This window comes from Notamacropus eugenii, chromosome 5 (assembly GCF_028372415.1).
Source record: "Notamacropus eugenii isolate mMacEug1 chromosome 5, mMacEug1.pri_v2, whole genome shotgun sequence".
Taxonomy (NCBI): Eukaryota; Metazoa; Chordata; class Mammalia; order Diprotodontia; family Macropodidae; genus Notamacropus; species Notamacropus eugenii.
Window position 1 is genome coordinate 414,299,116 of NC_092876.1, and position 26,480 is coordinate 414,325,595.

General features: G+C 35.1%; 1 protein-coding gene across 3 annotated transcripts in view; it reads left to right on the top strand.

Annotated features, from left to right (window-relative positions):
* BRWD1 (bromodomain and WD repeat domain containing 1) overlaps positions 1-26,480 on the top strand; it is a 156,858-nt gene that overhangs the window by 29,252 nt on the left and 101,126 nt on the right. For all 3 annotated transcript variants that reach the window (XM_072614790.1, XM_072614791.1, XM_072614792.1), the window contains exons 5-12: positions 3,292-3,442; positions 7,073-7,171; positions 10,138-10,298; positions 12,140-12,361; positions 18,533-18,633; positions 19,301-19,371; positions 20,294-20,394; positions 20,908-20,948. In XM_072614790.1, coding sequence (XP_072470891.1) covers positions 3,292-3,442; positions 7,073-7,171; positions 10,138-10,298; positions 12,140-12,361; positions 18,533-18,633; positions 19,301-19,371; positions 20,294-20,394; positions 20,908-20,948 — 947 coding nt within the window. The remainder of the gene's footprint in view (positions 1-3,291; positions 3,443-7,072; positions 7,172-10,137; positions 10,299-12,139; positions 12,362-18,532; positions 18,634-19,300; positions 19,372-20,293; positions 20,395-20,907; positions 20,949-26,480) is intronic.

Below are 26,480 nucleotides of genomic sequence, written 5' to 3' on the forward strand. Positions count from 1 at the left end.
TGCTACTTATTTAAGCATATTTAAATGTATAAAGAACATTGAAAAAAGATTTATATGAATCTAGGAACCCTTACAGGCAGTTAGGTGGCACAGTGGGCTTGGAACCAGGAAGACTTATCTTCATGACTTCAAATTTGACCTCAGACACTATTAAGCTGTGTTACCCTGGGCAAGTTGCTTATTCCTATTTCACTCAGTTTCCCCTATCTATACAATGAGTTGGAGAGGGAATAAATCACTCCATTATCTTTGCCAAGGAAAGCCCAAACAGGGTCACAAATAGTCAGACGTCACTGAAACAACAACAAAAAATTAACTCTTACATAAGGGTTTTTCTTTTCTTCTTTATTGCGAACTTCTGATTGCTACCTGTAACACTTCCCCTCCTCCAAAGAAACCCTCCCTATTAATAAGTGTAGTCAATCAAACCAAATCAACCCAGTGCTCATATAACATATATTGCTTTTTATACCTCTGATCTGTCATCTCTCTGCCCAAAGGGGAGAAGTATACTTTGTTGCCAGTCTTTTGAAGTGATGACTCATCATTGTGTTGATCTGAGTTCTTGAGTCTTTCACAGTTGTTTTTCTTTGTAGTGTTCTAGTTATATGTGTCTTCTCACTTTTTTCAGAAGCAAGTCATACAATCCTTTCTGAGTTTCTCTTTTCTCTCTCTTCTTCTACTTGATGATCTCATCCACTCCCAGGGGTTCAGCGACCTTTGTGTAGATGTTTACCAGATTTGCATATCTGTCCCTAGTCTTTTTCCTGAGCCGTGAAACCTTGGAGAGCAGTACTTTTTGTCTTTCTTTGAATCTCTAGTGCTTAGAGTATAATGCCTGGTACTTAATAGGCACTTAATAAATGTTTATTGACTGTTTGAAGTTTAAGTATTTAGTATGTGCCTGGGCAGTGTGCTAAATGATAGGGATACCAAGTAAGGGAAAACATAGAGCACTGCCCTCAAGGGGTTCCCCCTCTAAGGGGAATTATACCTTAATTATACATGTAAGATATATAGTGTCAGCGGAAGATAGTCTTAGGAGGGAAAGCCCTGGCAGTGTGGTTGGAAGCTGGAGGCAAAGGTGATGAGGGAGAGCATTGGAGGCATGCAGTATTCCTGCAGGAGATTAATTGTTAAATGGGAAGAGCAAGAAAAGGTGGGAAAGGTAGTTAAGGTGATACCAGCAGAGACTGTGGACAATTTTTTTGTCTTTTTTAAAAAATTAAATTATTTTGTTTTCAGTGTTCTACAATCATTTCCATATATCTTAGATTTCCCCCCCTCCCTCCCCACTCCTGCCCTGAGACCACATACAGTTTTATATAGGTTCTTCACATACATTCCTATTAAATACATTTTCACCTTAGTCATGTTGCATAGTAGAATTAAAATGAATGGGAGAAATCATAAAACAAAACATAATACAAAAGAAAATGGTCAGCTTCATTCTGCAATCAGATTCCATAGTTCTTTCTCTGGATGTGGAATGCATTTTGCCTCAAGTCCAATGGGAATTTTTTAAGTCCTTGCATTGCAGTGAAGTACTAAGTCTACCAGAAACATTTCTCACACACTGTGGTTGTTGCTGTGTACAAAGTTCTCCTGGTTCTGCTCCTTTCACTTGGCATCAGTTCATACAAGTCTTTCCAGGTCTCTCTGAAGTCTTCCTGTTCATCATTTCTTATAGCACAATAATATTCCATTACATTCATATATCACAATTTATTCAGCCATTCCCCAAATGATGGGCATCCCCAGTATGCTCTTTTACAAAAGAAGGGTAACGTGGCACTTCACTTTGTCATTGAATTCTTACAGCAGATCTATGAGGTAAGTGCTTCTGGTATTATCCCACTTTTACAAATGAGCATGATGAGGCTGTGTCATTAAATATTTTGCTCAGATTCACAGAAGTCTTAAATGTCTGAGACAGGACTCTTGAATCTGGTACATTGTGCATCGCACCACTGTTCTTGTGTATTGTATTTGGATAGAATATACACAGAAACATACACATTTAGTTTCTTTTTATTGATTACTACCAAAATTACCTTGGGAAATAATTTAAAATTAGAGTTTCAACATTTATTTTCAGTGTTCAAATTGTACATATCACATAACAGAAATATGAACATTCTTTCAGTAGTAATAGCACTATTGTAAAATTGACATACAATCTTAATACAGTTTTATAGACTTATCTACTTTTTTAACTTCTGAGTATATATCGAGGATTATCAAGACCATCTTTGCCTTCATGAAGCTTAACAATGTAATGTAGTAAAGGGATAAAATGTACGCAGATAACTGTCATATAATTTTAGTCATTTTTAAATGTGTACAATCAGTGTAAGTGGGATGAGGATACCTTCTAGCTGAGTACATAAGGAGCTGTAGACACACTGGCCCATGAACAGAGGAAGGATATCAATAGTCAGAAATGATGTTTGGGAAGGTATTGTAGAAGCCAGCTGTGGGGACTGTGGATGAGATTGTAGAACAGGGAATAGTCCCATTGAGCTGGAGCATGAAACATGTGGAATAGGGGAAGGGGGGTCAGTGATGAAGATTGACATTGCACTTGTGCTGTGCCAGGCATCATGCTCAACATTGTTTTGCAAATCTCTCATTTCATCCTCGCAGCAGTTCTGGAAAATGGCTGTTAATATTATCTTGATTTTGCAGTTGAGGAATTTGAGGCCGACAGGTTAAATGACTTGCCCAGAGTCATACCACTAGTATGTGTCTGTGGCTTGTTTGAACTCTGGTCTTCTGGACTCCAGGTCCAGTGTTCTGTCCACTGAGCCATTAGCTACCTTTGGAAAGATAAATTGGAGCCATATTTAGGATTAGGCAGGTTATGGAAAGCTGCTGAAAGTTTTTGATAAGAGACATGGTGTCTGTCCTGTAATTTTAACAACGTGAAGGCTAGATTTGAGAGAAAGGAGTTTCATAATAGGGTTACTAGATTGCAAAATTAAGAGGGATAATGACCTGAAATTTAGTAGCATCAGTTAATCAAGAAACTTATTAAGTGCCTATTATCAATTATCTCACTATGTTAGCAAAGGGTAATACAAAAGCAAAAATAACATCCTTTCCTTCAAGGAGCTTGTGGGATACATATGCACATAATGAATATATACAAAGTAACTACAGTACCTCATTTGAAGAAAGATATTTCATAGGATTTACGGAATTTGGCAAGCTACATATGGGGCATAATAAATGTAAATATATTAAAATTCTAAACTTAAACTATACCCTTTAAATTTTTATCCCCATTAGGTATTGTCAAATAAACATGTGGCACCTGATCATCTGTTGCAAATCTGTCAGCGTATTGGCCCTATACTGGATAAAGAAATTCCACCCTGTATTTCCAGAGTTACATCTTTACTTGGTGCAGGAAGGCAGTCTTTGCTCCGTACTGCGAAAGGTATCTTATTTTAAGAAGTTTTGGGTTATATTCAGTAGTTTTAATAAGTTGTATAACTTGTAAGGTAATATAAACCTTGTAAGCAAATGAAAACGTCTAGATTATGAAGTAATTCTTGGTTTTTATTTTGAACCTGAAATGACAGTATTATTGGGCCCTTTTAATGCTTTAAAATTTTGTCTTAAATGTAAAAATCTAGGGGGTTAAAGATGAGAGCGTTAGACTCATAAAAGTTAAATTTTATGTTTAAGAGCGTTTCTGAAGTCTTTCTAAACCTGTAGATCAGAGACATAACTCAACTTAGCATCTTTGCTATGTTTATTGTTAGCTGTATTAAAATGATAGCAGTATTTCTGTTTGATATTCATGTTCTGATATTCCTTTGATATGTGATACCTCAATATCCTGATCTCAGAAATTTCAAAAAAAATGTTTTAATCATTACCAAAAGTTTAATACCTCATGTATGTTTTTTTCAAAATTGAATCATCTTTCCCAAGGACTGCTGTGGTATAATGAACAAAATTCTCATTCTTTTTCTTAGTTTTGCATAAATTACTTTTATGTGTCAGTCAGCTGCTAAATTGACATCACACAAGAAAGAATATAAATTACAATGCTTGTTAAACTTCATGAGCTTTTGTTTTTATGTTTGAGATACCCTGTATGTTTATACATATGTGCACGTGTAACTATCATATATATATACATGACACATGTTTGGTGTATCCAAAACGTCTTTAGTGGAGCTTGAAGCTTTAATAAATTTAGAAGTTTAATACTGTTCAGTTGTTTTCAGTTGTGGCTTTTTGGGGGTTTTCCAAAGAATGGGGGTTTGATGCATATGTGACAATTTTGATATGACCACAGAAGAAAATGTCTAATGAGATCAGGTGACTGAGATAAAAATGGAGGTAAAGTAAGTGGCCAAGCAAGAGATCCACCTCTGCTGGTCCAGCAGTCTGAGAAAATGTCATCCAGAAGCTGTTGCACACTCAGTTCATAATGATAGGATGCTCTGTATTGTTAAAATTAATTATTTGAAATTCACAAAACAAAATTACAGGAAATTTAAATAATTAAACTTTGAGATAACTTTTTTGTGAGTTTGTAGCATTTACACTTCTGAAGTTATTAAAGCTTAAAACTACGCTAAGACTTTTGAGACATTGTGCTTAATGTCCATCTTAGTGTTATGTGGAATAATTAGCCCAGGCCTTTTACCTGATTTTTGAAGGAATCACTTGCCTATTTTCACATACATTGCCAGCAAGTTAGCATCTAGGTTCAGTTTGAACACCTTCCAGTCATTTCCTTTAGTGAGATAGTCTCTGCCATATGTTAGTCAACCCTAATTATCTAACTTTTCTTGTTGAAATCTTATTCTCTAAATTTTACACATGAATTCTAATTTTTCCTTTTAGAGCAGCATTGAATGAATAAAGCATTAGGTGCTTACTTAAAATGCAAGTACTGTGCTAAGAGTTGGGGATACAAATAGAAAAACAAGATAGCTTCTCCTCTCAAGCTCACATTCTAATGGAGAGAGGGGGGAAGTATAATCCCTCTTCTATGTGAAAATCCTTCATATATATGGAAATAGACAAAATCCTTTCCTTAACTCCCATTTTGATTATTTTCTCTAGGTTAAATATTCATAGTTTTTTTAACTAATCTTTATGTGACATAATTTTATATTAGACATGATCATGTTGGATACATTGCAATTTGTCTTTATAATATGTTCCACTTTTTAAATACTTTTACTAAAATGTAAAAGGCAACGTATAGTGGAAAGGGCACTTGACTTGTAGTCAGACCTTGGTTCAAGACTTGGTTCTACTATTTACAGAGACCAGTTACTACTTAACTTCTCCTTAAATTGTCCATTTAAAAGGAACAAATCACTTAATCTCTCTATACCTTAATTTCCTCATTTAAAAATAGAAATAATACTCATTTTGCTGTTTTTACAATCACAGCTATTTAAACTATCCCAAAGTGGAATCAGTTGCTTTCTGAGGTATAGTGAGGAAATTGGTTAGGTATGGGTTGGATTAGATGACTTATGAGATCCCTTCCAACTCTTAGATTCTGTGATATTTCTATTCTTAACTTAGAGATTTTGTGGGATTCGTATAATAATGTGTGTAAACTATAATTCTTTCAGATGTCTAGCTAGTGTGTTTTATTAGCAGGATTAAATTACCCTCCCTATTGTTCAATATTTCTGTAATATAGCCTAAGATAGCACTAATCATTTTACAGTTGTGTCATATATACCGTTATGTCTCATACTACTGAAATTTTAGTCAACTCAAGTCCTGTCTTGTATTTGTGCAGTTTATTTTTTTTCCTTAAAAACACAGGAATTTAACACACAAACTCACTAAATTTCTTCTTGTTAGATTTGACCTTTTATCTCAATTGGTCAAAATATTTTTTGAATACTGCCCGAGTTTTATAGCTCGAAGGGACCTTTGAGATCATTCAGATTAGTGCCTTTAGAGAAGTTCATTGCTTTGATTTGCCCAGGGTCACACAACTAATTGCCTGAAGCTAGGATATTAGTTGTCCTCAGTTTTTAGTTAATTGAAGATTTCATAATCGTGATGAATATACACATTGGTGAAAATATGTCCTGTGTATGAATTCAGCTGAAAATCTCAGTGGAGAAGTATTAGTACTTCCTACATTGAGTCCATTTGGATTCTTTCTTTTAATTAATGATTGTAATCGTGTAGAAGAGTGCTAGTTTTTGTGAAGTTGCCTCTTGACCCTCTGAGGCACTTTAGCTTTAAAAAAAAAAAAAAGAACAAATTTTCCTTCTTGCTTTATGCTAATTGACCTGCCACCCTGCATCCTTTTAAAAATTGTTTTCCTAGTCATCCAGAGTTATACTTCTTTTGTCTCTGACTCAGTAAAATGTTTCTTATCTATTCTTGCCCCTGCCCTGCAAATACTCCATTTTAGCTCATTATATTTCATGACTTTTCTGATTTACAAGTTCTTTACACATGCCCGTCCCAGTGTAAGTGGGTTGGATGAGTATTGCTTCAAAGCCTACTAGATTCACTACATTCCAAGATGTTAATTGTATCTTATTAGATTACTTGGCTCTGTACCAGTACTGGGAAGGGTAGCTTGCATATGATTTGTCATCATGGTGGTGGCAGTAATGAATCTATTTAAGGTAAAATATAATTTTTCTGCTTTTCTGAGACATTTCCTCAGTGGAAATTTTGCATTTTACCATGCCTCTATTTTACCTTTCCTCCATTTCATATGGAAGCTGCTGCTCTTATCATTATGGTTTTTCTTCAGAGAAATAATTTAAGAGAAAATATTTATCTGCTTTAAAATTTTACTGATTCTTGAGTGTTAAGTCCTGTCTATACTTAGAAGGATAAGAAGAGGAAACTTTGTGGAATTTTCAAGACTGAAATCTTGCATTTTTTGCTTTGTCATAGATAATCTTTTACAGTCATCTTGTTTAAACATTAAGTTATCTGTGGTTTCTGAGTGCTTTTAAGTTTTTAATTATGTGAGACATATTATGGAAACAAATTAAAAGATTTTCTTTTGGGAATAACTTCCCAGTTTTTTTGACATCTAAAATTCATTTTAAAGATTGCCGGGATACAGTTTGGAAGGGCTCTGCTTTTGCTGCCCTTCATAGAGGAAGACCACCTGAAATGCCTGTAAATTATGGTTCCCCCCCAAACCTTGGTAAGTTTATCTTTCAACCATTTGTTGAATTCCTTGATAAATCTGGATACACGTAAAGGTACATGCATACATAAATATGTCACATCTTATGTGTATGTTAAGATCAATATCATTAGGTTTTTAAATAATTGAAAACTGCTGTTTTAAAGACAGTCTGATCATTCCTATATGAACAAGACAAAGGAGGTTTGAATATACTCACACATTTTAATCTAGAACTCTATTAAATTCACTAAGGAAACAAGTAGGAGAAAAGGGTTTAAAACCTAGCATAGGTTGAGAAAGGAGTGGGAGTAGGTCAATTCAGTTAAAAGATTGCTAGTGTTCATATGTCTTCACTTTCACTATCTCTTCCTTTATAAAAAGAGAAGGGCAAAGAGGAAAAAGTTAGGAAGACAACTTTGAAAGATTTAAGAACTCTGACCAAAGCAATGCCCAGTCACTCTAGACGATGGGTAATAATGAAATATGCTTTCCCATGACTTGGCAGAGTAGTGATGGACCAGAGGAGGATGATAAGTCATATACTCTCCATCTTGGCCAATTTTTGCATTTGTTTGGCGTGATGGTACTTACTTTGGTAATAAAAGGAGCCTCTTTACCCCCACCCCCACCCCATGCCCCCCTTTCCCCCAGTGGGGCCAAGTATGAAGGAATTTAAGGAGGGTTGTAGAAGAGTAGTGATAGTTATGCCAAAAAAAATAATATCAGTGGAACATTTTTTAAAAAGATGCAGAAGGGGAACACAGATAGGTTGTTGTTATATTTTTGTTGATCTTAAGATTTCTAACAAAAAAGAATAAAGGGTAATTATAAGAGGTGTGATCTCAGTACTATAGTTATGTTTTGTGTTTTAAAATTTTATATTAGTACTTTTTTTTTTTTTTTACATTTTAGTCCTTAGCCAATATCCCTCCTCACTCCACCCCACCATAGACACTGCCCATTCAGTATGCCTTTGAATCCTCAGTTGCTTGATAGTAATAGAAAAATGAAACAAAACAACCCAGTTACATAAGACAAATTAACACTCTGGCTTTCAGACAGCGTGTGCAACATTTTATATCAGTAGTTTTCTCATTTATCTTCTGAGAAAAGGGAAATGTTTCATCATTCTTTCTCTGAGACTAGTCGTTACGTTTTTGTTTTTTTCAAGTACAAAAAGACCCAAACTACATCCTACTGTTAGCTTTATGATGGAGGGTCTATTTTTATGACTTTTGAAGTATTTTGTTGTTACGTCTTGTAGCATAGTACTTGAAAAGGCAGTTGATTGCCTCTGGTTTAGAAGTTGAAAAGTTTGTGCAAATAAGGAGACCATTTTAAGATAAATATTTCCAATTTTGATGTTTTTCCTAAATTTTTATGTTACTGGAGGTAAAATGGCATAATATTGATTACATAAAATTAAAAAGTTTTACACAAATCAAACCATTACAGCCAAAGTTAGACGAAAATTAAGAAAACTAAGGGGAAATCTTTGCAAGATATTTTTCTAACAGAGGTTTCATTTTTCAAATATGTAAGGAACTGATCCAGATTTATAAGAGTAAGAGTCATTCACCAATCAGTAAATAATTGAGATATGAACAGACATATTTTCAGAGGAAGAAATCAAAAGTTGTCAATAGTTATATGAAAAAATGCTCTGAGTCACTAATATTTAGAGAAATGCAAATTAAACCAACTCTGAGGTACTTCACACACATCAAATGGGCCAAGATAACAGAAAAAGAAAATGACAAATATTGGAGTGGATGTGGGAAAATAGGTACACATCCACTGTTGATAGATTTGTGTGAACTGTTCTTACCTTTCTGGAGAACAATTTAGAACTTTGCCCAAAGGGTTGTAAAACTTTGTATGCCCTTTGACCCAGCTATGCCATTTCTAGGTCTATACCCCAAAGAGATCAAAGAAAAATGGAAAGGTCCTATATATACAAAAATGCTTTTATACCAACTCTTTTTGTGGTGACAAAGAATTGGAAATTAAAGGGATGCCCATCAGTTGGGGAATGATTGAACAAAGAATTGCATATGAATGTGAGGGGATACTATTGTGCGCTAAGAAATGATGCATAGAAAATTTAAGAAAGATCTGGGAATGTATGTGAACTGATGCAAAGGAAACAGAAGCAAGAGGATAATTTACCCAGTATCAGCAATATTATAAAGATTATCAACTGTGACAGACTTAGTAACTAATTAATACAATGGTCTACCTCATCTCCAAAGGACTCATATATCAATGAGATAATGAGATACCCACAGTAGCTGCTATGAATGTGCAGATGTACTCCCAAGGTTGAATCGCAAAATATAAATAGCTCTCAGACTTAAAGATGAAGCCAAGATATTCATTCAGATACCAGAAAGCCAGTTCCACCATGGTCCAGGGAGCACCGATGTCCCCAAGCCTTCCCTCTTTTAGGCCTCCCCACCAACAAGCTTCCCGAGGCAAAATTCTTCCCACCCTCTCACACTAGTTGCTCTACCTCAGTTCTGCCTGGCCCTCTCCCAGCTCTGCCTCACTCCCACTTCCTGCTCCACCCCTTCAGCAAGCTCCTCCTCTCTTGGGCTCCTTGTGACTGGCTCCATCACAGCAGTCAGCTGGGCCCAAACTCAGAGCAGGTCACATAGGCCTATTAATGGGCAGGAAAGACCTTCCCATTCCATTAACATTAAATCAAGGTGAAACATACTATTTCCAGATAGAAAACTGATGGGATAAGCATGTAGATTAAACCATATTTTTTTCCTCTCCTTTTTCTTTCTCTCCTTGCCTCTCCTCGAATTGGCTAATGTGGAAATTTGTTTTGCATGATTTCTTATGTCTGATGGATATTGTATTCTTGCTTTCTTAGTGGGTAGAGGAGGGTATAGAAGGCGGCAGAGAATTCAGAACTGAAAATAAAAGAATATGTAAGACTTACCCTTAACCATTTTAATTGTTTTATTTTGTAGTGGAGGTAAATCGTGGAAAACAACTTACAGGATGTGCCTCATTTAGCATGGCATTTCCAGGAAGTATGTATCAACACATAAAAATGCACAGGAGGATTCTGGGACATCTCTCTGCTGTTTACTGTGTTGCATTTGATAGGACAGGACACAGAATCTTTACTGTGAGTTAATGTTATAAACTTAATGTCTTAATCTGTTACAACAATTTACTAATTGAGAATGGCAAAAAAAATTTATTTTATTTAGATATAACTATTTGGAATTCTGTTAATTAAACCTTCCAGATCTTTAAAGGAAAACTGGAGTGGATATATTTATATCTGAGTTTAGATGTGTCAGATGCTTTTTAGAAATTATTTTGGGTTGAATTTTAGGGAACAAAAGTGGCTAATACTCTAAATTGGAGATATGTGGATTAATTAAAATGAAGGGACTATTTAATCCATCAGTTTTTAGATGTCATACATTTTGTAACAGAAAAGAAATTTAAGACATCAGTCATCCAGAGCAGTTCCCACGTTCAGATAGGTAAGAATGTGAAAGCACCTTTTTTTTAAAAACCGGTGAACTTACTGAGGTCTAGGGAGATGAGCTTTCTAACCTTTAAAGCAACGCGTAGCCACTCAATTTCAGACTGCAAAATATGGATCAAATATTGTTACAAAAAAAAAAAAAGAAACAAACAAACTTGGAATTCTTTAGTTTTACTAGAACTTGTCATCTATTATCCAAAATAAGTGGGGCATGGAGTGGAAAATTTTCAGAGAGTCCATAGACTTAGATGGAGAAAAACTACATTTTCATTTTAACTAGCTTCTAACTGAAACTTAATTTTTCCTTCAGTTATGAATATAGGCAGCACACATTATATTGAGAACGGGTCCATGGGTTTCATTCTTGTCCACAAAAAAAAGATTAAAAACTCTTGACTTTAGGACTTGGAATTTTTTGGTAACTTTATGCTAACAATAAGATTTGACTTGTTAATGTTACATTCCATGCTGGATATTTTGGTAGGTGAAAGATCAAATGACTGAGGAAACAAAGATTCTGTCTTCCAAGAATATCGATTTATTAAGCAGTACATACCAGTTTCCTAACAAAGTGGGACCAGACCTACTCAGCTTAGGTCTGGATCCTGGATATAGAAGGTGATAGACTTGATACATTAAAACAATCAAATAAGAAAACAATACAATATTAGGTAATCTGATTTCTAGCAAGATGAAAGATCCAGGATTTTTCAAGTTGGGAGGGGAAAAATGAATAGGCACAATTCCCTGAATTTAGAAAAAGAGCTGTCCCACTTCCCCTAAAGTGTCTGTGAGTAGTCAAAGGAACATGGAAACAATAACTGATTGATCAGTATAGGACTAGTTTTTAGATAAGACATAAGGGTTACTTGAGATGTATGACCGTGAGAAAGCTCCTTATGTCAGTTTTTGGATCTGGCCAGCTTTCTGGTCAGCATAACCTAAGTCCTTAGTTAAGGGTCTTTAAACAGCAGGACGGAGGTAGTTGCGTTTTCCAGCCACACAGGGATGGATTCAAACAGTGCGGTAAAGTTCTTTTTCAATTTCTACAATTGAATACCGTTTTCTCACAGAACAGAATTTGAACTGGACCTATAGCTGAATAGAGAGGGAACTGAGCTAGCTCCAGAATTGAGTCACAAGATGTCAGTGTGGTTCACTCACTTACCACAGTTTTACCACTTGCATTTGCCTAATGCTTCATTTCCCTCAGTACTAACCTCATATCTCTGAAGAACCATAAACCTTGTAGAAGAAAAGCATCATGGCACTAATAACCTTTGTATAGTAAGTGATACTAAAGTTTCATTATTTGGCATGCTGTTTGAGAGGCAATTACATTTTAAGAGGATGAGGGAGGGAAATAATTATATATTTCATTTTATAAGCAAATGATTTCTTTTAAAATGACTTAAACAGCTTAATTTTCTAATTTGAATTGATGCATGTACTTTGGGACTTTTTTTTAGGGATCAGATGATTGTTTGGTAAAGATATGGTCTACACATAATGGCAGGTTGTTGGCCACCTTAAGAGGCCATTCTGCAGAAATTTCTGACATGGCCGTGAACTACGAAAATACTATGATTGCTGCAGGAAGCTGTGATAAGATAATTAGAGTGTGGTGCTTGAGAACTTGTGCCCCAGTTGCTGTGCTTCAGGGACACACTGGCTCAATTACATCTTTGCAGGTAAAACTTAATGTCTTTGTTTTTGTATAATCTCCTTTTTTGTGTGAGCCTAGTATTGAATGTAATGCTTTTATAATCGGAGAGGGATGTAAAAGTATTATACTCTGTTAGGGCAGGGGCTCTTTCTCTTTTTATCTTTGTATTTCCAGCACATGCTAAGAGGGTGGCACATAGTGAGATTACTTAAATGCTTGTTAAGTGAATAAACTGTCATATGTGTATATAATAAATATTGAATTTATTTACCTATTTTATATATATTTACATGTAAAATTTGCATAAATCTATTCCTTTTAAATTTTATTATATATATATACAAAAATATACATATAATAAAATTAAAATTGAGTAAATACATAAATAAAATTTAAAAGTAAATTAATAAATAAAAGTCAGAGGAATGGTTAATTTTTTTTTGTTGTTCTCCCACCCTCTTTTAGTTCAGTAAGCATTTTTTTAAGTTTTCCCATTACTTTAAGAACTTAAATCTTTCTAAAGTAATAAAAATTGGGAATTTAGTTATTAAGGAAATTAACACATCATGATTCAAAAGGGTGGCACAGGACAGGTAACCTGTAGAGTATGTAGAGTTGACACATTAGAAATTATGCCCAGATTTTATTAAGATATATTTCAGTGCTTTGAGGTTGATCAAGTCTGGTCCTATTTCAAAAGTAACATTTTTTTCTCGTTTAAATCTTCTGGATTTGGGAAAGTTGTTGAAAAACTTCCTCAAAAAACTTTGACTCATTTGATCAGATTGGTATTAATGATTGAATGTTTTTTAACCCTAAATCTGTAAGGAGTCATAATAGTGGTATTTATTGGATCCATGGCAAGTGGTATGGTATTGTAGAAAAAAGATAATAGGAGTCAGAGGAGCCTGATTCCAAATCAGGGCTCTGCTACTTCTTACCTGTGAGACTTTGAACAAGTCTATTAATATGTTTGTAAAATGAGGGGATTGGAATAGAAGACTCTTCTCATTTTAAATCCCATTGACTCTGACCATTTGAATAGTTTTTTAAGACATTTTCTTTGAAAGGTTCATATTTTATTTAAAAAGTGATCAAGGTAGATTTTCCTCTAAAGAATTACAGAAAGTTATTCCTATGTTTTATAGGAAAGGAAAGAGTTATACTTTTAAAATGACATAAATCCTTTTCATTTAAGTCAAAGAATATTAGAAAGTAAAATGTTTTTGCTTGCTCTCAGGGAGCATAATTTTAATTACTGAAAAGTTTATACTTTTTGTGGAAGGAGCACATCTTTGAAGGTTCTTGCATTTATAGGTTAGTCCCAAATCTCACTTCTCATTATGTCTACCTTGTCAATTGACAATATTTATGGCAACATGACAATATAATAAGAGTTTAAAATTTAGTGAGTCAGGAGTTGCTTTAAGCACCTACTGTTGCCATATGGCAGGGATACATAGATGATAGTGAATTAGTACCTTTCTTCAAGTAGCTCACGTCATCCTGAGTGGATACAAAAAATGTACATAGAGAAATAAATCAGACTGTTTATAAAATAGATTCAATCTCGAGACTTGCAAAGACTGACTTCATATAGACTGAGACCAGTTTGGAGGCCTTTACCTCAAAGGATCATTATTTTACTTTGGTTCATCACTCCTATTTTGAGTATCCTAGGGAAGTCTCTAATTGGCACCATAGTGTAGCTTATGTCTAAGTTTCTCCAGATGTTGGTTACAGGTACCACAATTCCTGTGTCAGTTGTCATCAGATAGCCTTTATTTCACTTTCACTGAAAACACATTAGATTTAAAGGACCCACACATGAATTAACTATTATATATCAAGCACTCAAATTAGCTTTTTCTTAAGGGAACTAAAATTGGTGCCACTGGGGGCTTGCCATGACTATATAGTAAAATCTCTCTTCCAGAGTGTTGGGTTATCTACAGTCACTTTCTGCTTTAGACTCTTCTAGAAGTAAACATACTTTAGTAGCTGTTGAAACAAGAATCCCCTTCCCATCAGACCTACAGATAACCAAGTAAATTTTTTGCTTTGCTCTTCCAAGTAGGACACCACACAGGAACCACATGGGTGATCTTTTTCTTTGTCTCAGGCTTTACTAATCAAGGAAGATCCTCTTTAGGGGCTATGTAGGTTATTCTGATTCTATTTTTTGTCCTCAAAGAAGTATGCTATACCCCCTTTCCTCAAGAGAAGATTGATCTTGGAACTTTGGAACGTTGGAATTCTGTAACTTTGAAACTATCCAGTTTGGGGATACCCATGGGGCAACTCACAAAGCTGGTGCTAATCTGGAAAGGAGACTTAAGTTATTGAAGAATATGCTAACTCCATTTATTGTCCGGGGGAGCTTGTAATCCTTTATCTTTTGATCAAAAGATTTGAGTTTCGAAACAGTTTCCTTTAATTCTACTGTAAAGTTGCCTGCAGATCCCGTAGTTACTCATGTTCTTCATTTTGATCACAACTGCCCTTTCCTACCTTTACATAAATTGAAAGTAATTTCACTGAGGAGAGACATTAATAACTGGGGAATTTGGAAATGCCATTTGAAGAAGTCATCACTTGCCATTTTTGGGTGAAAATGAAGAATAACAAACGGAAGAAAAGTTGAGAAGATCTGTAAAGTTCATACTTTGGCTCTAACATTAGTTTCAGATGTGTCCACAGATCAGGTAGAAATGGTGAAAGAACAAAGATGGGAACAGTACCTTAATTAGACCATGTGTATGTAAATAAGATCTGTGCTGTAGATGACACTTTTGAGAGTAATAAGCAGTTGATTAATAACATCTGCAATCATAGATTTAGACCTTGAAGGGAACTCGGGGGATATTTAGTCCAATGCCCTCATTTAACAGATGAGGAAACTAAGGTGGGGGAGGGGGTGTGTGCAAAGACGTCCCGAAGGTCATGCATGTTGTACATTTCAAAGGTGGGTTTAGCCCCTTGTCCTCTGGCTATAGAATCACCGTTCCCTGTATCATCATCAAGAGGAAAAGACACCAAAGGAATTGAAAAAATTCTTGGATCGTATATATACTGAAAAAAAGACAATCAAGGGAGAACAATGATTATATTGATCTGTATGCCTATTTTTCTATCAATTCAAAATATCTGAGACTCATCTACACTGCATTAGAGATGTTTTTTAGGGTGTTGATTGTTGTTCAGTCGTGTCCAACTCTTTGTGACCTCATGGCCTGTTGCATACTAGTACTGACCATGGGGTTTTTTTGGCAAAGATATTGGAGTGATTTGCCATTTTCTTCTCTAGTGGATTAAGGCAAACAGAGATGAACTGACTTGCCCAGGATCACAATGGCTAGTAAATATCTGAGGCTGAATTTGAACTCAGATCTTCCAGTTCAGTGCTCTGTCCACTGAGGCCCTTAGCGGCATAGAGTATAGGGAACGTTAAATTTCTACAATAGGACCCATCTTTACCATCATGCAGTTGAGTGAAAGACATAAAGAATATAGGATATGACTGTGCTTATTGTTTGACTATAAAAAACCATTTAACCAGGAAGCTCCTTGAGGGCAAGGCTTGTTTCAAGTTTTTCTTTATATCCCTGACACCTGACATAGTGCCTGGCACGTCGTAGCCACTTATTAAATACTTCATTTTTCATTAGTTGCCGTACTTGGTTTTGATTCCATGAACACCATCCCTCCTCCAAGACAAGTTTTGCACTTCAAATCTAATCATCATGGTGATTGATTCAGCTTTAATCCTCAGTACTTAAGCACCTCAGTTGCCTCTCCCCTCTGGAGGGCAGAGCCATCAGTTTCTCCCCATACCTCCATTTATGGTGGGTTCGTAATTTTTCTGCTAACTCTTTATTTCCTATCAACTGCTCTGCGTGGTTTTGACTCCACAAACAACATGCCCCTCTTCTGGATACCAGAAATTTCTGATGACATCACCCCTCCCCCACATACTCTTTTTGCTTTCCTTTTGTGTATTATCTTTTCCCACTAGATTGTAAACTTCATGAGGATGGGAGATTGTTCTTATTTGTATGCCTGTATTTAGCACAGTGCCTGGCACATATTAGGTGCTTAATCAGTGTTATTGACTATTGATTAGTTTAATTGGTAGAGCAATAGTAAACCTTAAAGACTTAATTCCATTGGTCTTCCAGCCACACATCAAAATCAGTCTAGATTCCTTGAAAGCTGTGATCAAAGACATCACTTTGTTCAATGAGCCTTTGGTATATACTTGCCAAGTGTTCTTCAGTGTGATGGAGGAGATCAAGAGGCAGAGTCCAACCTGAAAAGGGATTTCCTGTGCATGGTTCTCCTTTTTGCAAGTTACATTTTGTTGGTCCCAACATAGCAAGAATATTTGCAAAGTGTCCAGAGTTTGGCTTTTGACCATCCACATTTAAAAAGAAAACCAAACAAAAACTTAAGTGACTGAAAAATATTTATTGCCCAGATTATGATGCAGTTTTCTGAACAACCTATGGAGCCTGTCCTGTATGTAGAACAGATAATTCAATGGTCCATAATTAAGCAGCGGGATGAAAAGTGATTGGATTGCCTTCAGAAAATTGCAAAGCTCCCCTTAATAATTCCAACCTTTTCCCAGAAACTAAAGCCCTTCATCTTAATACTCATATTCTCCTGCCATTGTTATATGACTATGAGACATGGAATTTGTCACATGATAAAGCGTAGAGGCATATTGTAGGTCATAAACAGGCTACAGCATATAACAAATAAGCAACTTCACAAAAGAACAGGAGCAGAGGATGTCATCAGGGAAGTTATGGTAGAAAAGGAAGATGAAGTAATCCAGGGTTAAGGACAAAGTGGACTTTCTGAGAGCTTCTTTGATTCCAGGAGAAAACAAGGAAACCTTCTAACATGTTAGGTGGATACCCTGTGATAAATTTATGGCAGGACATAGACAAGAGTTATACAAAAAAGGATGCCTTGCATGAGTTGTGATTGGCATCATTTGAGGAACATCCAAATTAACGAGAGCACATATTCACGTGAATATTTGTTCATTGAGTATGCATTGCTACCAGTTGAATACTTTAAAACATTACCTTCAACTTATTCTGCTTTTTAAAAATGTGGTAGCTCTTTTTATTGCCTAATGCATCAGATTCAAAATCCTCTGCCTAATTTTCAGCATCTTCCATAATGTTGCCTATTTCCCTCATTCAAGCTTATTTCCAACTACTTTACAATACAAACCTTTTCTTCCAGTCAGGCTGGTTTTATTACTCTCGCTACCACACTGATTCCTAGTTTTTACCTATTCAGTCTTTCATATTTATATCGCTCTCCTCCCTTTCTTCCTTTTATTAATAGCTTACGTTCCCTTCAAGCCCTACCTGAAATCTCCTATGACCTATGGAAGTTTCCTTGATATCTCCATCTCACATTAACTTTTTTCTTTTTTGTACCAAGTGTCTAGGTTGCACAGTTATCTTGTTTTTATTTTAATGTATAAATGTTTTGCCTTTCCAATTAAATTATGAACTCTACATGGTGAAAGTGTCAAATGTTTTATACTTTTGTATTCTGTTATGCTTACCATAATTTCAGTCCTGAAGTAGGCACTTAATATTCAGTTTGGTGTTGTATGGGTATCTGGGACACAATAGTTCTGGTGCTTATTGCAAGTATTTAGGTTTGATGCCTGAATAAAAGAACAAGGATATAACCAACTAAGTCAGTGCCCAATCTTTTGCTCTTATCTCACCTGCTCTGGACACCAGAGACTCAGTATGTTGTATAAAAGTAGTTTGTGGGGAAATTGTAAAGAAGATTAGCATAACAGGAAAGCTTGAAGTTGTGTGTTTTTTTCTAGGTAGTGAAAGTCATTATAGTATGAATTTTATCTGCATTTGGGTGTTTTCTTTAAACATCTTTTCAATAATATTTGACTTTTTTGTTGATTGGTATTAAAGCTTCAATTCAGTTCAATTCTTCCAGCATTTCTTAAGTACCTGCTGTATTCAAGGCATTGTGTGTGGTCATTGGGGATACAAAGACAAAAACTCTGAAGAGCTCATTTCCTTGTGGAATTTCATTTGAATTCAGCTTTGAAAAGTTAGTCTGTCTTTCAAAATAAGTTTTTGGGTTTTTTTAAAGCAATAAAGTTACAGAAAATGAATGCATATGTTGTTGTCTATTTTAGTTTAGTCCAAAGGCTAATGGCTCTGAAAGATACATGGTGTCTACCGGTGCAGATGGGACAGTTTGCTTTTGGCAGTGGGACTTAAATTCCATGAAATTCAGGTTTGTGCCTTAATTAAAAGATGACTATAAATCAGTTTTTTTTCCCTCATTAATATTGCTTCAAGAGGCAAGATAAAGTACTGGATTTGATGTTTGGAAGCCTCAGATTCAAATCCTGCCTAAGTCACTAAGAGGTGTGACTGTGAGCAAGTTACTTCACTTTCCTCATCTGTAAAATGAGGGAGTTGGATTTGATGGCCTCTTAAGATCCCTTCCAGCACTAAATCTATGGTCCAAAGTTTCTGTGATAAGGTCCTAATTGTTGTAAGTGGAGCTGTATGGGTGCCCTTCTATTGATCCCTAAGTTCTAAAATTTCAATTTGTCCTTTCATACGTACATTGCCTGTACTAATTAAAGTTTGATTAACTATTAACTTCTTAGGACAGCTTGGAGAAACTTTGAATTTTTTTTTTCTATGTAGGTTTTTTGGGGTTTTTTTTAATAATAATAGTCTGGAATTTCAAACATCTAGTCAGAAAGTGTGCTTAGCTTAAATGCAGACGAAAATTCCTTAATGTTAGGAAACTTTGATTTCTGGCACATACAATTGTATTGTTTTAGAAAGAAATACTAATACAGCCCAGCTTTTTATTTAAGCATTTTGAAGTTATGATAGTAAATATCAGTATGCTAATTTAATTTTTTAACATTTTTATTTTTTAAAAGTAATCGTCCTTTGAAATTCACTGAAAAACCTAGACCAGGGGTTCAAATGCTTTGTTCGTCTTTTAGTGTTGGTAAGGTAACTTATTTTAATATACTTTTTTTATTAATTTACATTAATGAATTTTAATTTTTTAACCTATTTGTTGAATGCCCCTAATGTATTGGACTGTGTGGGAAATTGTGATATATACCTGTCTATTTAATTTCTGCTTAAAACTCTTCCCTTCTTTTTTTTAACTTTGTGCCCTAATAGTGGCATTATAATGGGTGAAGGAATGGGAAGTATTAGCTTGCTTTCTTCTCTACAGTCAAAAGCGAGGCTAGAGCAACCCAGAAAGGAGAGATGCTCCATAGCTATGTGGTATTAATTAAACAGCCTGCTATGCCAAAGTTAGATTTCATTTGACTCTGACCTTTTACTTGAAACTTTTTGTGATGTGCTAGATAATTCTTTTGTAACATAATTTATTCCCTTCCACACCAAAAACTATTTAATAATCTTATTGTATTCATACTATGGATCATGTTTGATTAACTATTAGCTTCTTAGGACAGCTTGGAGAAACTTTGAATCTTTTTTTTTCTATGTAGGGTTTTTTTAAATAATAGTCTGGAATTTCAGACAGCTAGTCAGAAAGTGTGCTTAGCTTAAATACAGACCAAAATTCAGACAGATGGCTTCTGTCTTTAGAAGTTAGTCTTTTTGACCCACTGTTTCAAAGGAAGAACCTATGCAGTTGTCACCAAAAACTATAGAATACTTGTTGAGGATGCTAATGTTTTCAGATTCCATTAATGTTATTGATTTTTTTTTTTAATGCTAGCAATTAAAAATTATAAGAAATTCTGTTTGTTGGAAAGTGGGTCTGAGAAACATTTGTGAGTTTTAGAAAAATTCTTGGTAAGAATTTGATGCGGGAGTTTTTATAATGCATATTAATAAGTGTTACTAAAACTTAATGTATTTCAGTGTTTTGTGATTTTGATTTTCAGGTGGCATGTTCTTAGCAACAGGTAGTACTGATCATGTAATCAGAATGTATTTTTTGGGCTTCGAAATGCCTGAAAAAATAGCAGAACTCGAAAGTCACACTGTAAGTACTATTTGTGTTTTTAAATATATGCATTTACTTATTCAAAATATTAGTAAGTATTCAGATTTTTGCTCATCTGGCTATAGAGCTACTGTTCATGATGAATCAGTTTGAGGTAGTAGAGTTTTTAAGCCTTAAGGTAGTAGAGACATTAAGGTAACTTTTGCGTTGAGGCTTAATTTTTGGAATAAGTGATAATTTCATTTTTAGATGTCTTAGATTATTATTTTAGCTAAAAAATACCCATTCTTTAAACATAGGTGTGTGAGTTTGATCCATTTGTAGATACTTAGCATCATGCTTTCTCTAGATCAGCTGTAGTTAGTGAAGGGAAAACTCACCTGTTTTTTATCATTCTTGTTTCTGCTCTTTATTATTGTGATGAAAAGGCAGAATTCTTATGAATACTAAGTCTTAGAAGTGGAAGAGATTCTTGAGTTTTAGGAAGTCATATGAGAAAAATGCATATTTGAATGAAAAGTTGAATAATTTGAATACTTTTTCTTTTTGTAGGACAAAGTCGATAGCATCCAGTTTTCTAACAATGGTGATCGGTATGTTTTTTTAAAAAATTAAACTTTCAACTAGATGTATATTTGCATATGTGTGTGCACGCACATATGTACATATATGCTCTATATTTATAAATATGATAAAATCTAGGCTAGCCATCATGGAATTTAATGTTAATTTACTCTAATCTCTTTGTCTTTGACTAAAAATTAAGTTCTTCCAAGATCTTATGGACTTTTGTATCTTGTTTCATCTACCCTCTTCCTCTACATACTCCTGTCTCTGTTAGCTCCTATCAGCAGTCTTAGTGAAGGGCTTATTTACATTCATAGTCACATTTTTTATATTTCAGATATTTTTAGACTTATTTATTTTTATAGTCACATCTTAATTGCTAGATTTTTGGGACACCTTGTATTTTTTTCCTAGTTAGTGTTTACTTTTTCTACAAATAAATCTTGTGCTTTTTAATATGTCTTGACTGCTTAAATTTTATTTAATTTTTTTATACCATAATTTCTCCAAGGAATTGTGTTTTTTTCTAACTGGGATTTATTTAACCTTTTTTTTAAAAGCAAGGAAATTGAGCTTCCATAGTTTGGTCACAGTATGAAATTAATCCAATAGTTAAGCCGTAATATGGAATTAATCAATTTACACATGATATATTCCTGTGAGAGCTGTTGCTTCTGTTGTGTTCCCCTACATCTCTCTGATTATATATGCTTTTTTTAAACCTTTTATTTTCTCTACATTGAGTTTTTATATTCACTGTTTGAGTTTGTAGTTGTATTCACAGGACTAGTGAGATCTTAATATATCTCAATTTTTCCTTAAGTGAGCATTATAAAGAGCAGTTTTATAACCAACTTAATTAATTCCAATTAGAAAATTTTAAGTAAAGGTAGAGTAACCTTATATCCTGATGAGATATAACATCCCACATGTGAACTAATTTGTAATTCTTTTGTTAATTGCTTTCCACAACAAAGAACATCTGAGTTATGTCATTAATACTGCCTTATGATTTTTATGTTTTCATAAAATGAAAGGGAAATGTGTTTTATTAAGTTGTGGAGGGAAACAATGGATCTTGCCTTTAAAGGTTATAAAATCTAGTAGAGGTGATAAGACACTACACATTTATAATACCTTTTCCAATATGGTGGCTGGTGCTACACCTATGTGTAAACTTTGTGCTACAGGTTAAAAATGAAGTCGTGGAACCTAGAGGGGTACAAATCTACCAGTCTGAATTTGGGGGAGGTTTACCTGTTAATATACATAACCAAACACTTTTCCACATACCCAGCAGCAGACTACAGAATGGATTAAACAGTTTTCAGTTTTTTGGGAGAAGTGAGAAGCTTGTGACCTTTAATACACTTCGTTCATATCCATGTTTTCCTTAGAGCTTAATCCATAATTAGGAGTATCAACATCAGATGAACCAGATATAACAATCAGTTTGGGTTAATCAGGAAAGATTTCAGGAGAAAATGTCATTTCAGGTAATCCTTGAAAGATTAGTAGGATTTTTGACAAGTGACAATGGAGAACAAGGTTTTTGAATTATAGGAAATTGTGTAAATTAAGGTATGGCATTGGAAAAAGTATTAGACTTATTTGGAGAACACTGAATCATCCAGTTTGTTGTGTAGCACAGAGAATGTGAAGGTGATATAGGAAGGGAATATTGGAGGCAATTGATAGTGCAAAGCCAGTATAAGATATTTATCTGTAAATAGGTAGCAAAGGAAAGTCATTGGAGATTTAAAGGGGGAGGGACAAGAATAGTCCTGTGCGTTTTGAAGACTAGAGATAGGGAGACCAATCAGTAGACTGTTGTGATGGCACTGGCAGTGGTCACGAAGAAATGGGTGAGAAACAGTGCAAGGAGATAGTATAATCAGAATCTATTGACTAGATGTTTAGGAAGGATAGACATGGGTCGAAGGTTTCTCTGAAGTTATGAGCGAGATAGTAGAATACACATGGTATAGCAATTGAATCAGGAGAAAAGGCAGTTTAATGGGAAAGATGAGTTTACTTTTAGATATACTGAGTTTCTTAGGTGAGAGTGGGGTGAGAAATGTCCATAGAGTGCTTGACAAATGCTAAAGTGCTTTTATATGTCAGGTGGTGTTGTCATTACACCAAATAAGCAGTTAAAAATGGTAGTCTGGAGTTCAGATCTGTAATCATCTACATAGAAGTGATACTTTAAAGGGAATAAATGAGATCATTAAGGTAGAGATAAAAAATGGAGGAGGACCAAAGACAATGGGGAATGCCTGTTACAGTGTTAGAAAAGAAAAAGCTGTAAACCTTTATATGAAAGAAGAATAGTAGCTTGAAGAAATACCAGGTTTAAGAGAAGGTGTTCCCTGCTTCAACCCATTCAGCCACTGATATTTTGCTGAAGCACACAGGTCTGAGCATGTCACCCTCTACTCAGTAAACTTCAGTGACTCTTTGCCTCTAGGAGCAAATACAAAATACTGTTTTTGGTGTTTGAAGCCCTTCATAAAAACACCTACCCCTCTTCTGTCTTTCTAGTCTTCTTATACTTATTTCCATAGACCCTTCAATCCAGTAACACTGGTGTCCTGGGTATTCCATAAAGAAGATACTTCATCTCTGCACTCTGGACATTTTTTCTGGCAGTCTCCCATGCCTAGAATGGTCTCCCTCCTCAGCTTTGTTTCTGACTTCTTGGTTTCCTTTAAGTCCCAACTAAAGTCCCATCTTTCCCAAACTTTCTTAATTCTTTCCCTCTGTCAGTTATTTACTCTGGAACTAGATTGGACAATAGGTCCCTGTCCACTTAGCACAGAGGGAATGTAAATGCTAAATAGTAACTGTTTCTCTTGTACCCATGAACCCTGAGGGTCTTTCCCTCCCAGTTTGATTTTTTTTTTTTTTTTGACTAAAGGGGCCATAGCTTGAAGAAGCCTATTCTTTGAATGGGTATATCTAACTCAAAGTCAGAATCTGATATGACCTTAGCCTAAAATGTCCAAAGTCCCACATTGCATCCTGGGCCACCTCCAGTTATCCTGATGAATATCACACCACTGAGCCCAGATGGCTCTGGAGGAGAAAGTGAGGCTGGTGACCTTGTGCAGCCCTCCCTCTCTCAAAGTCATCATCTTGATGTCATGGTCCTCTTCGAGAACGGAAGGCAAACACAACAACAACTACCTATTTCCTCTGTATATAACTTTCTTTTTTTCTCCCCCATTAGATTGTGAGCTTCTTGAGGGTAGCAACTGTCTTTTAACACAGTGCCTGGCATGGAATGGATGCTTAAAATGTTTATTGGTTGATTTTAAGATAAGAGAGGCAGAAAGGAACAAGTATTGAGCCCAGCAGAGAGGTGATAACATTTCGAAGAGATTGAATGATGGGATCAATAGTATAAGTAGGGGTCAGAGGTTAGCTGGATAGGAGAGCTAACTTCTGTTCACTAGGGAAAATTATAAGTACAGTTAGGGAATTGAAGAGAGGTGAGTAGTCGCTGTTGGAAATTCATGCATGCAAAATACTGTGTACTTTGTACTTCTGCTCATTGTTACTTGACCAGTGTATCCTCTGAGGTCAGGCAGAATAGATACAATAATCCCTTTTCTACATTGCAACCTTTCAGACACTTGAAGACAGTTGTCTTATCTTTTCATCTCTAGGCCATACATCCCCAGTTACTTCAGTTGATTCTTATGTGACATGATCTTGATTCCTTTTATCATCATTGTTGTCCTCCTCTGGGTGTTCTTCATTTTATCAAAGTCTTTATTAATGTGGCACTCAGAACTGAGTATAGTACTAAGATCACCTCCCTAGGCTTCTTAATGTAAGAAGTTGCATTAGATTTTTTTTTTTTAATTGCTATACCATTGGTTGATTCATTTTGAATGTATAGCTTGCTAAAACAGAACAGAAAAACTGGGGATCTTTTTTCAGTTAAACCATTATGTAGCAGTCTCCTTCATTTTGTACATAGGAGCTTGATTTTTTGAACACATAGGAGACCTTACACTTGTCCTTGCCAAAGGTAAGTTTTCACCTTATTAGCTTCCACGCAAGTTTTATCAAAGTCCAGGTAAACTATATCAGGAATATTCTTGTGATCTACTACGAAGCCATGTTAACTGTAATGACCACTGTTTTTCTTTCCAAATGTTAGCAAACTATCCCTTTAATAATATATAAATTTTGCAAAAAAGAAAAGTGTTCATATTCCAATTTCACAAATGAGAAAATGAGATTCAGGGGAGAACATGACCTATTCTTTGGTGTAGGCTCTTTGTTATCACTGCTTTTTTTATTTTGAGCTAATGCCAACAGATACAAACATTTCAATAAACAAATAACAGAAAAGGATTGTATGTGATACTGAAATAGGTGTGATAGTACATACTTGTTATTGTAGCTACCAGAGAAACTAGCAGCCCCCTTGAACTCAGAAGAAATTATCTCAAAAAGAATATGCAGATTGGGTATTCACAGTTACTGTCGATATGCTAAACCCCTGATGATAGCCTGGGGAGCCACCAGCAAGGAGGGAGGGAAGAAAGGAAGCAAAGCAGCAACTTGGATGTAGGTTTTTAAAGTGTATATTAAACTTAAAACAGTAATAATAAAACTGTCATGCTTCTGTTTCACTTATGAACTTTCTTTTGCTATCTTATTTCACTGATGCTTTTTTCCATCACTTATTACCCTCTAGTTCACCTTCCCTCCCCACCATAGAAGCCTCCTTTATACCCAATAAATTTAATCAAGTGAAAAGAGATGTGTAGAAATGTGTAAAAATAGAGCTGTGTAGCTCTATATTAAACCATTCATCACCTGTTAGGTAAGATGTGGGAAGTATGTTACATCATCAGTCTGCAGCCACCGTGATTGTTCACTTCTTTGATCAGAGTTTGAAGTGTTTCAAAGTTGTAGTAATATTCCATTACATTTCCTATACCAGAAATTATTCAGTCATGACCTAATTGTTGTCTCCAGTTCTTTGCTACAACAACATGTAGATTTGTTTTCCAGTTATGTTTGCTATTTCTTACCATATTCTAAAAAAAATTTTCAGGAACCAAAGTCAAGCCCACTAGACTATAATTTGCAGACTTGTATAGAAATTGAATTGTTTACCCTTAAATTTTGTAACCCTTTTCAAAGCTAACAAAATCACAGCCTCCAGTTCTTTTTAGTTCTCTTTCTTCTTACGTACAATGTGATTTTCCCCTTTCCCTCTTTTTCTTTAACGTTTTATGTTTCTTTTACTCTTTTTCAGCCATCATCAAATCATCAGCCTCATTCTATCAAATAGCACTAATCTTTGATGATGGCAGATTCATCTAATTGCATTAGTATCGCCAGGCCATCATTTTTGTTATTTTTATTTTTTCATTTACATATAGAGTCTGAGAATCTGGATAGTAGTATTGAGATCCTCTCTTGGATTTTGTCTCTGGTAATTTTTTGTTGTCTCTGTTGCTATACTTAGGTAGTTGAGAGAGTGGTGCAGTGGCTAAAGCACTAGCCTGAGGTTAGGAAGACCTGAGTTCCAG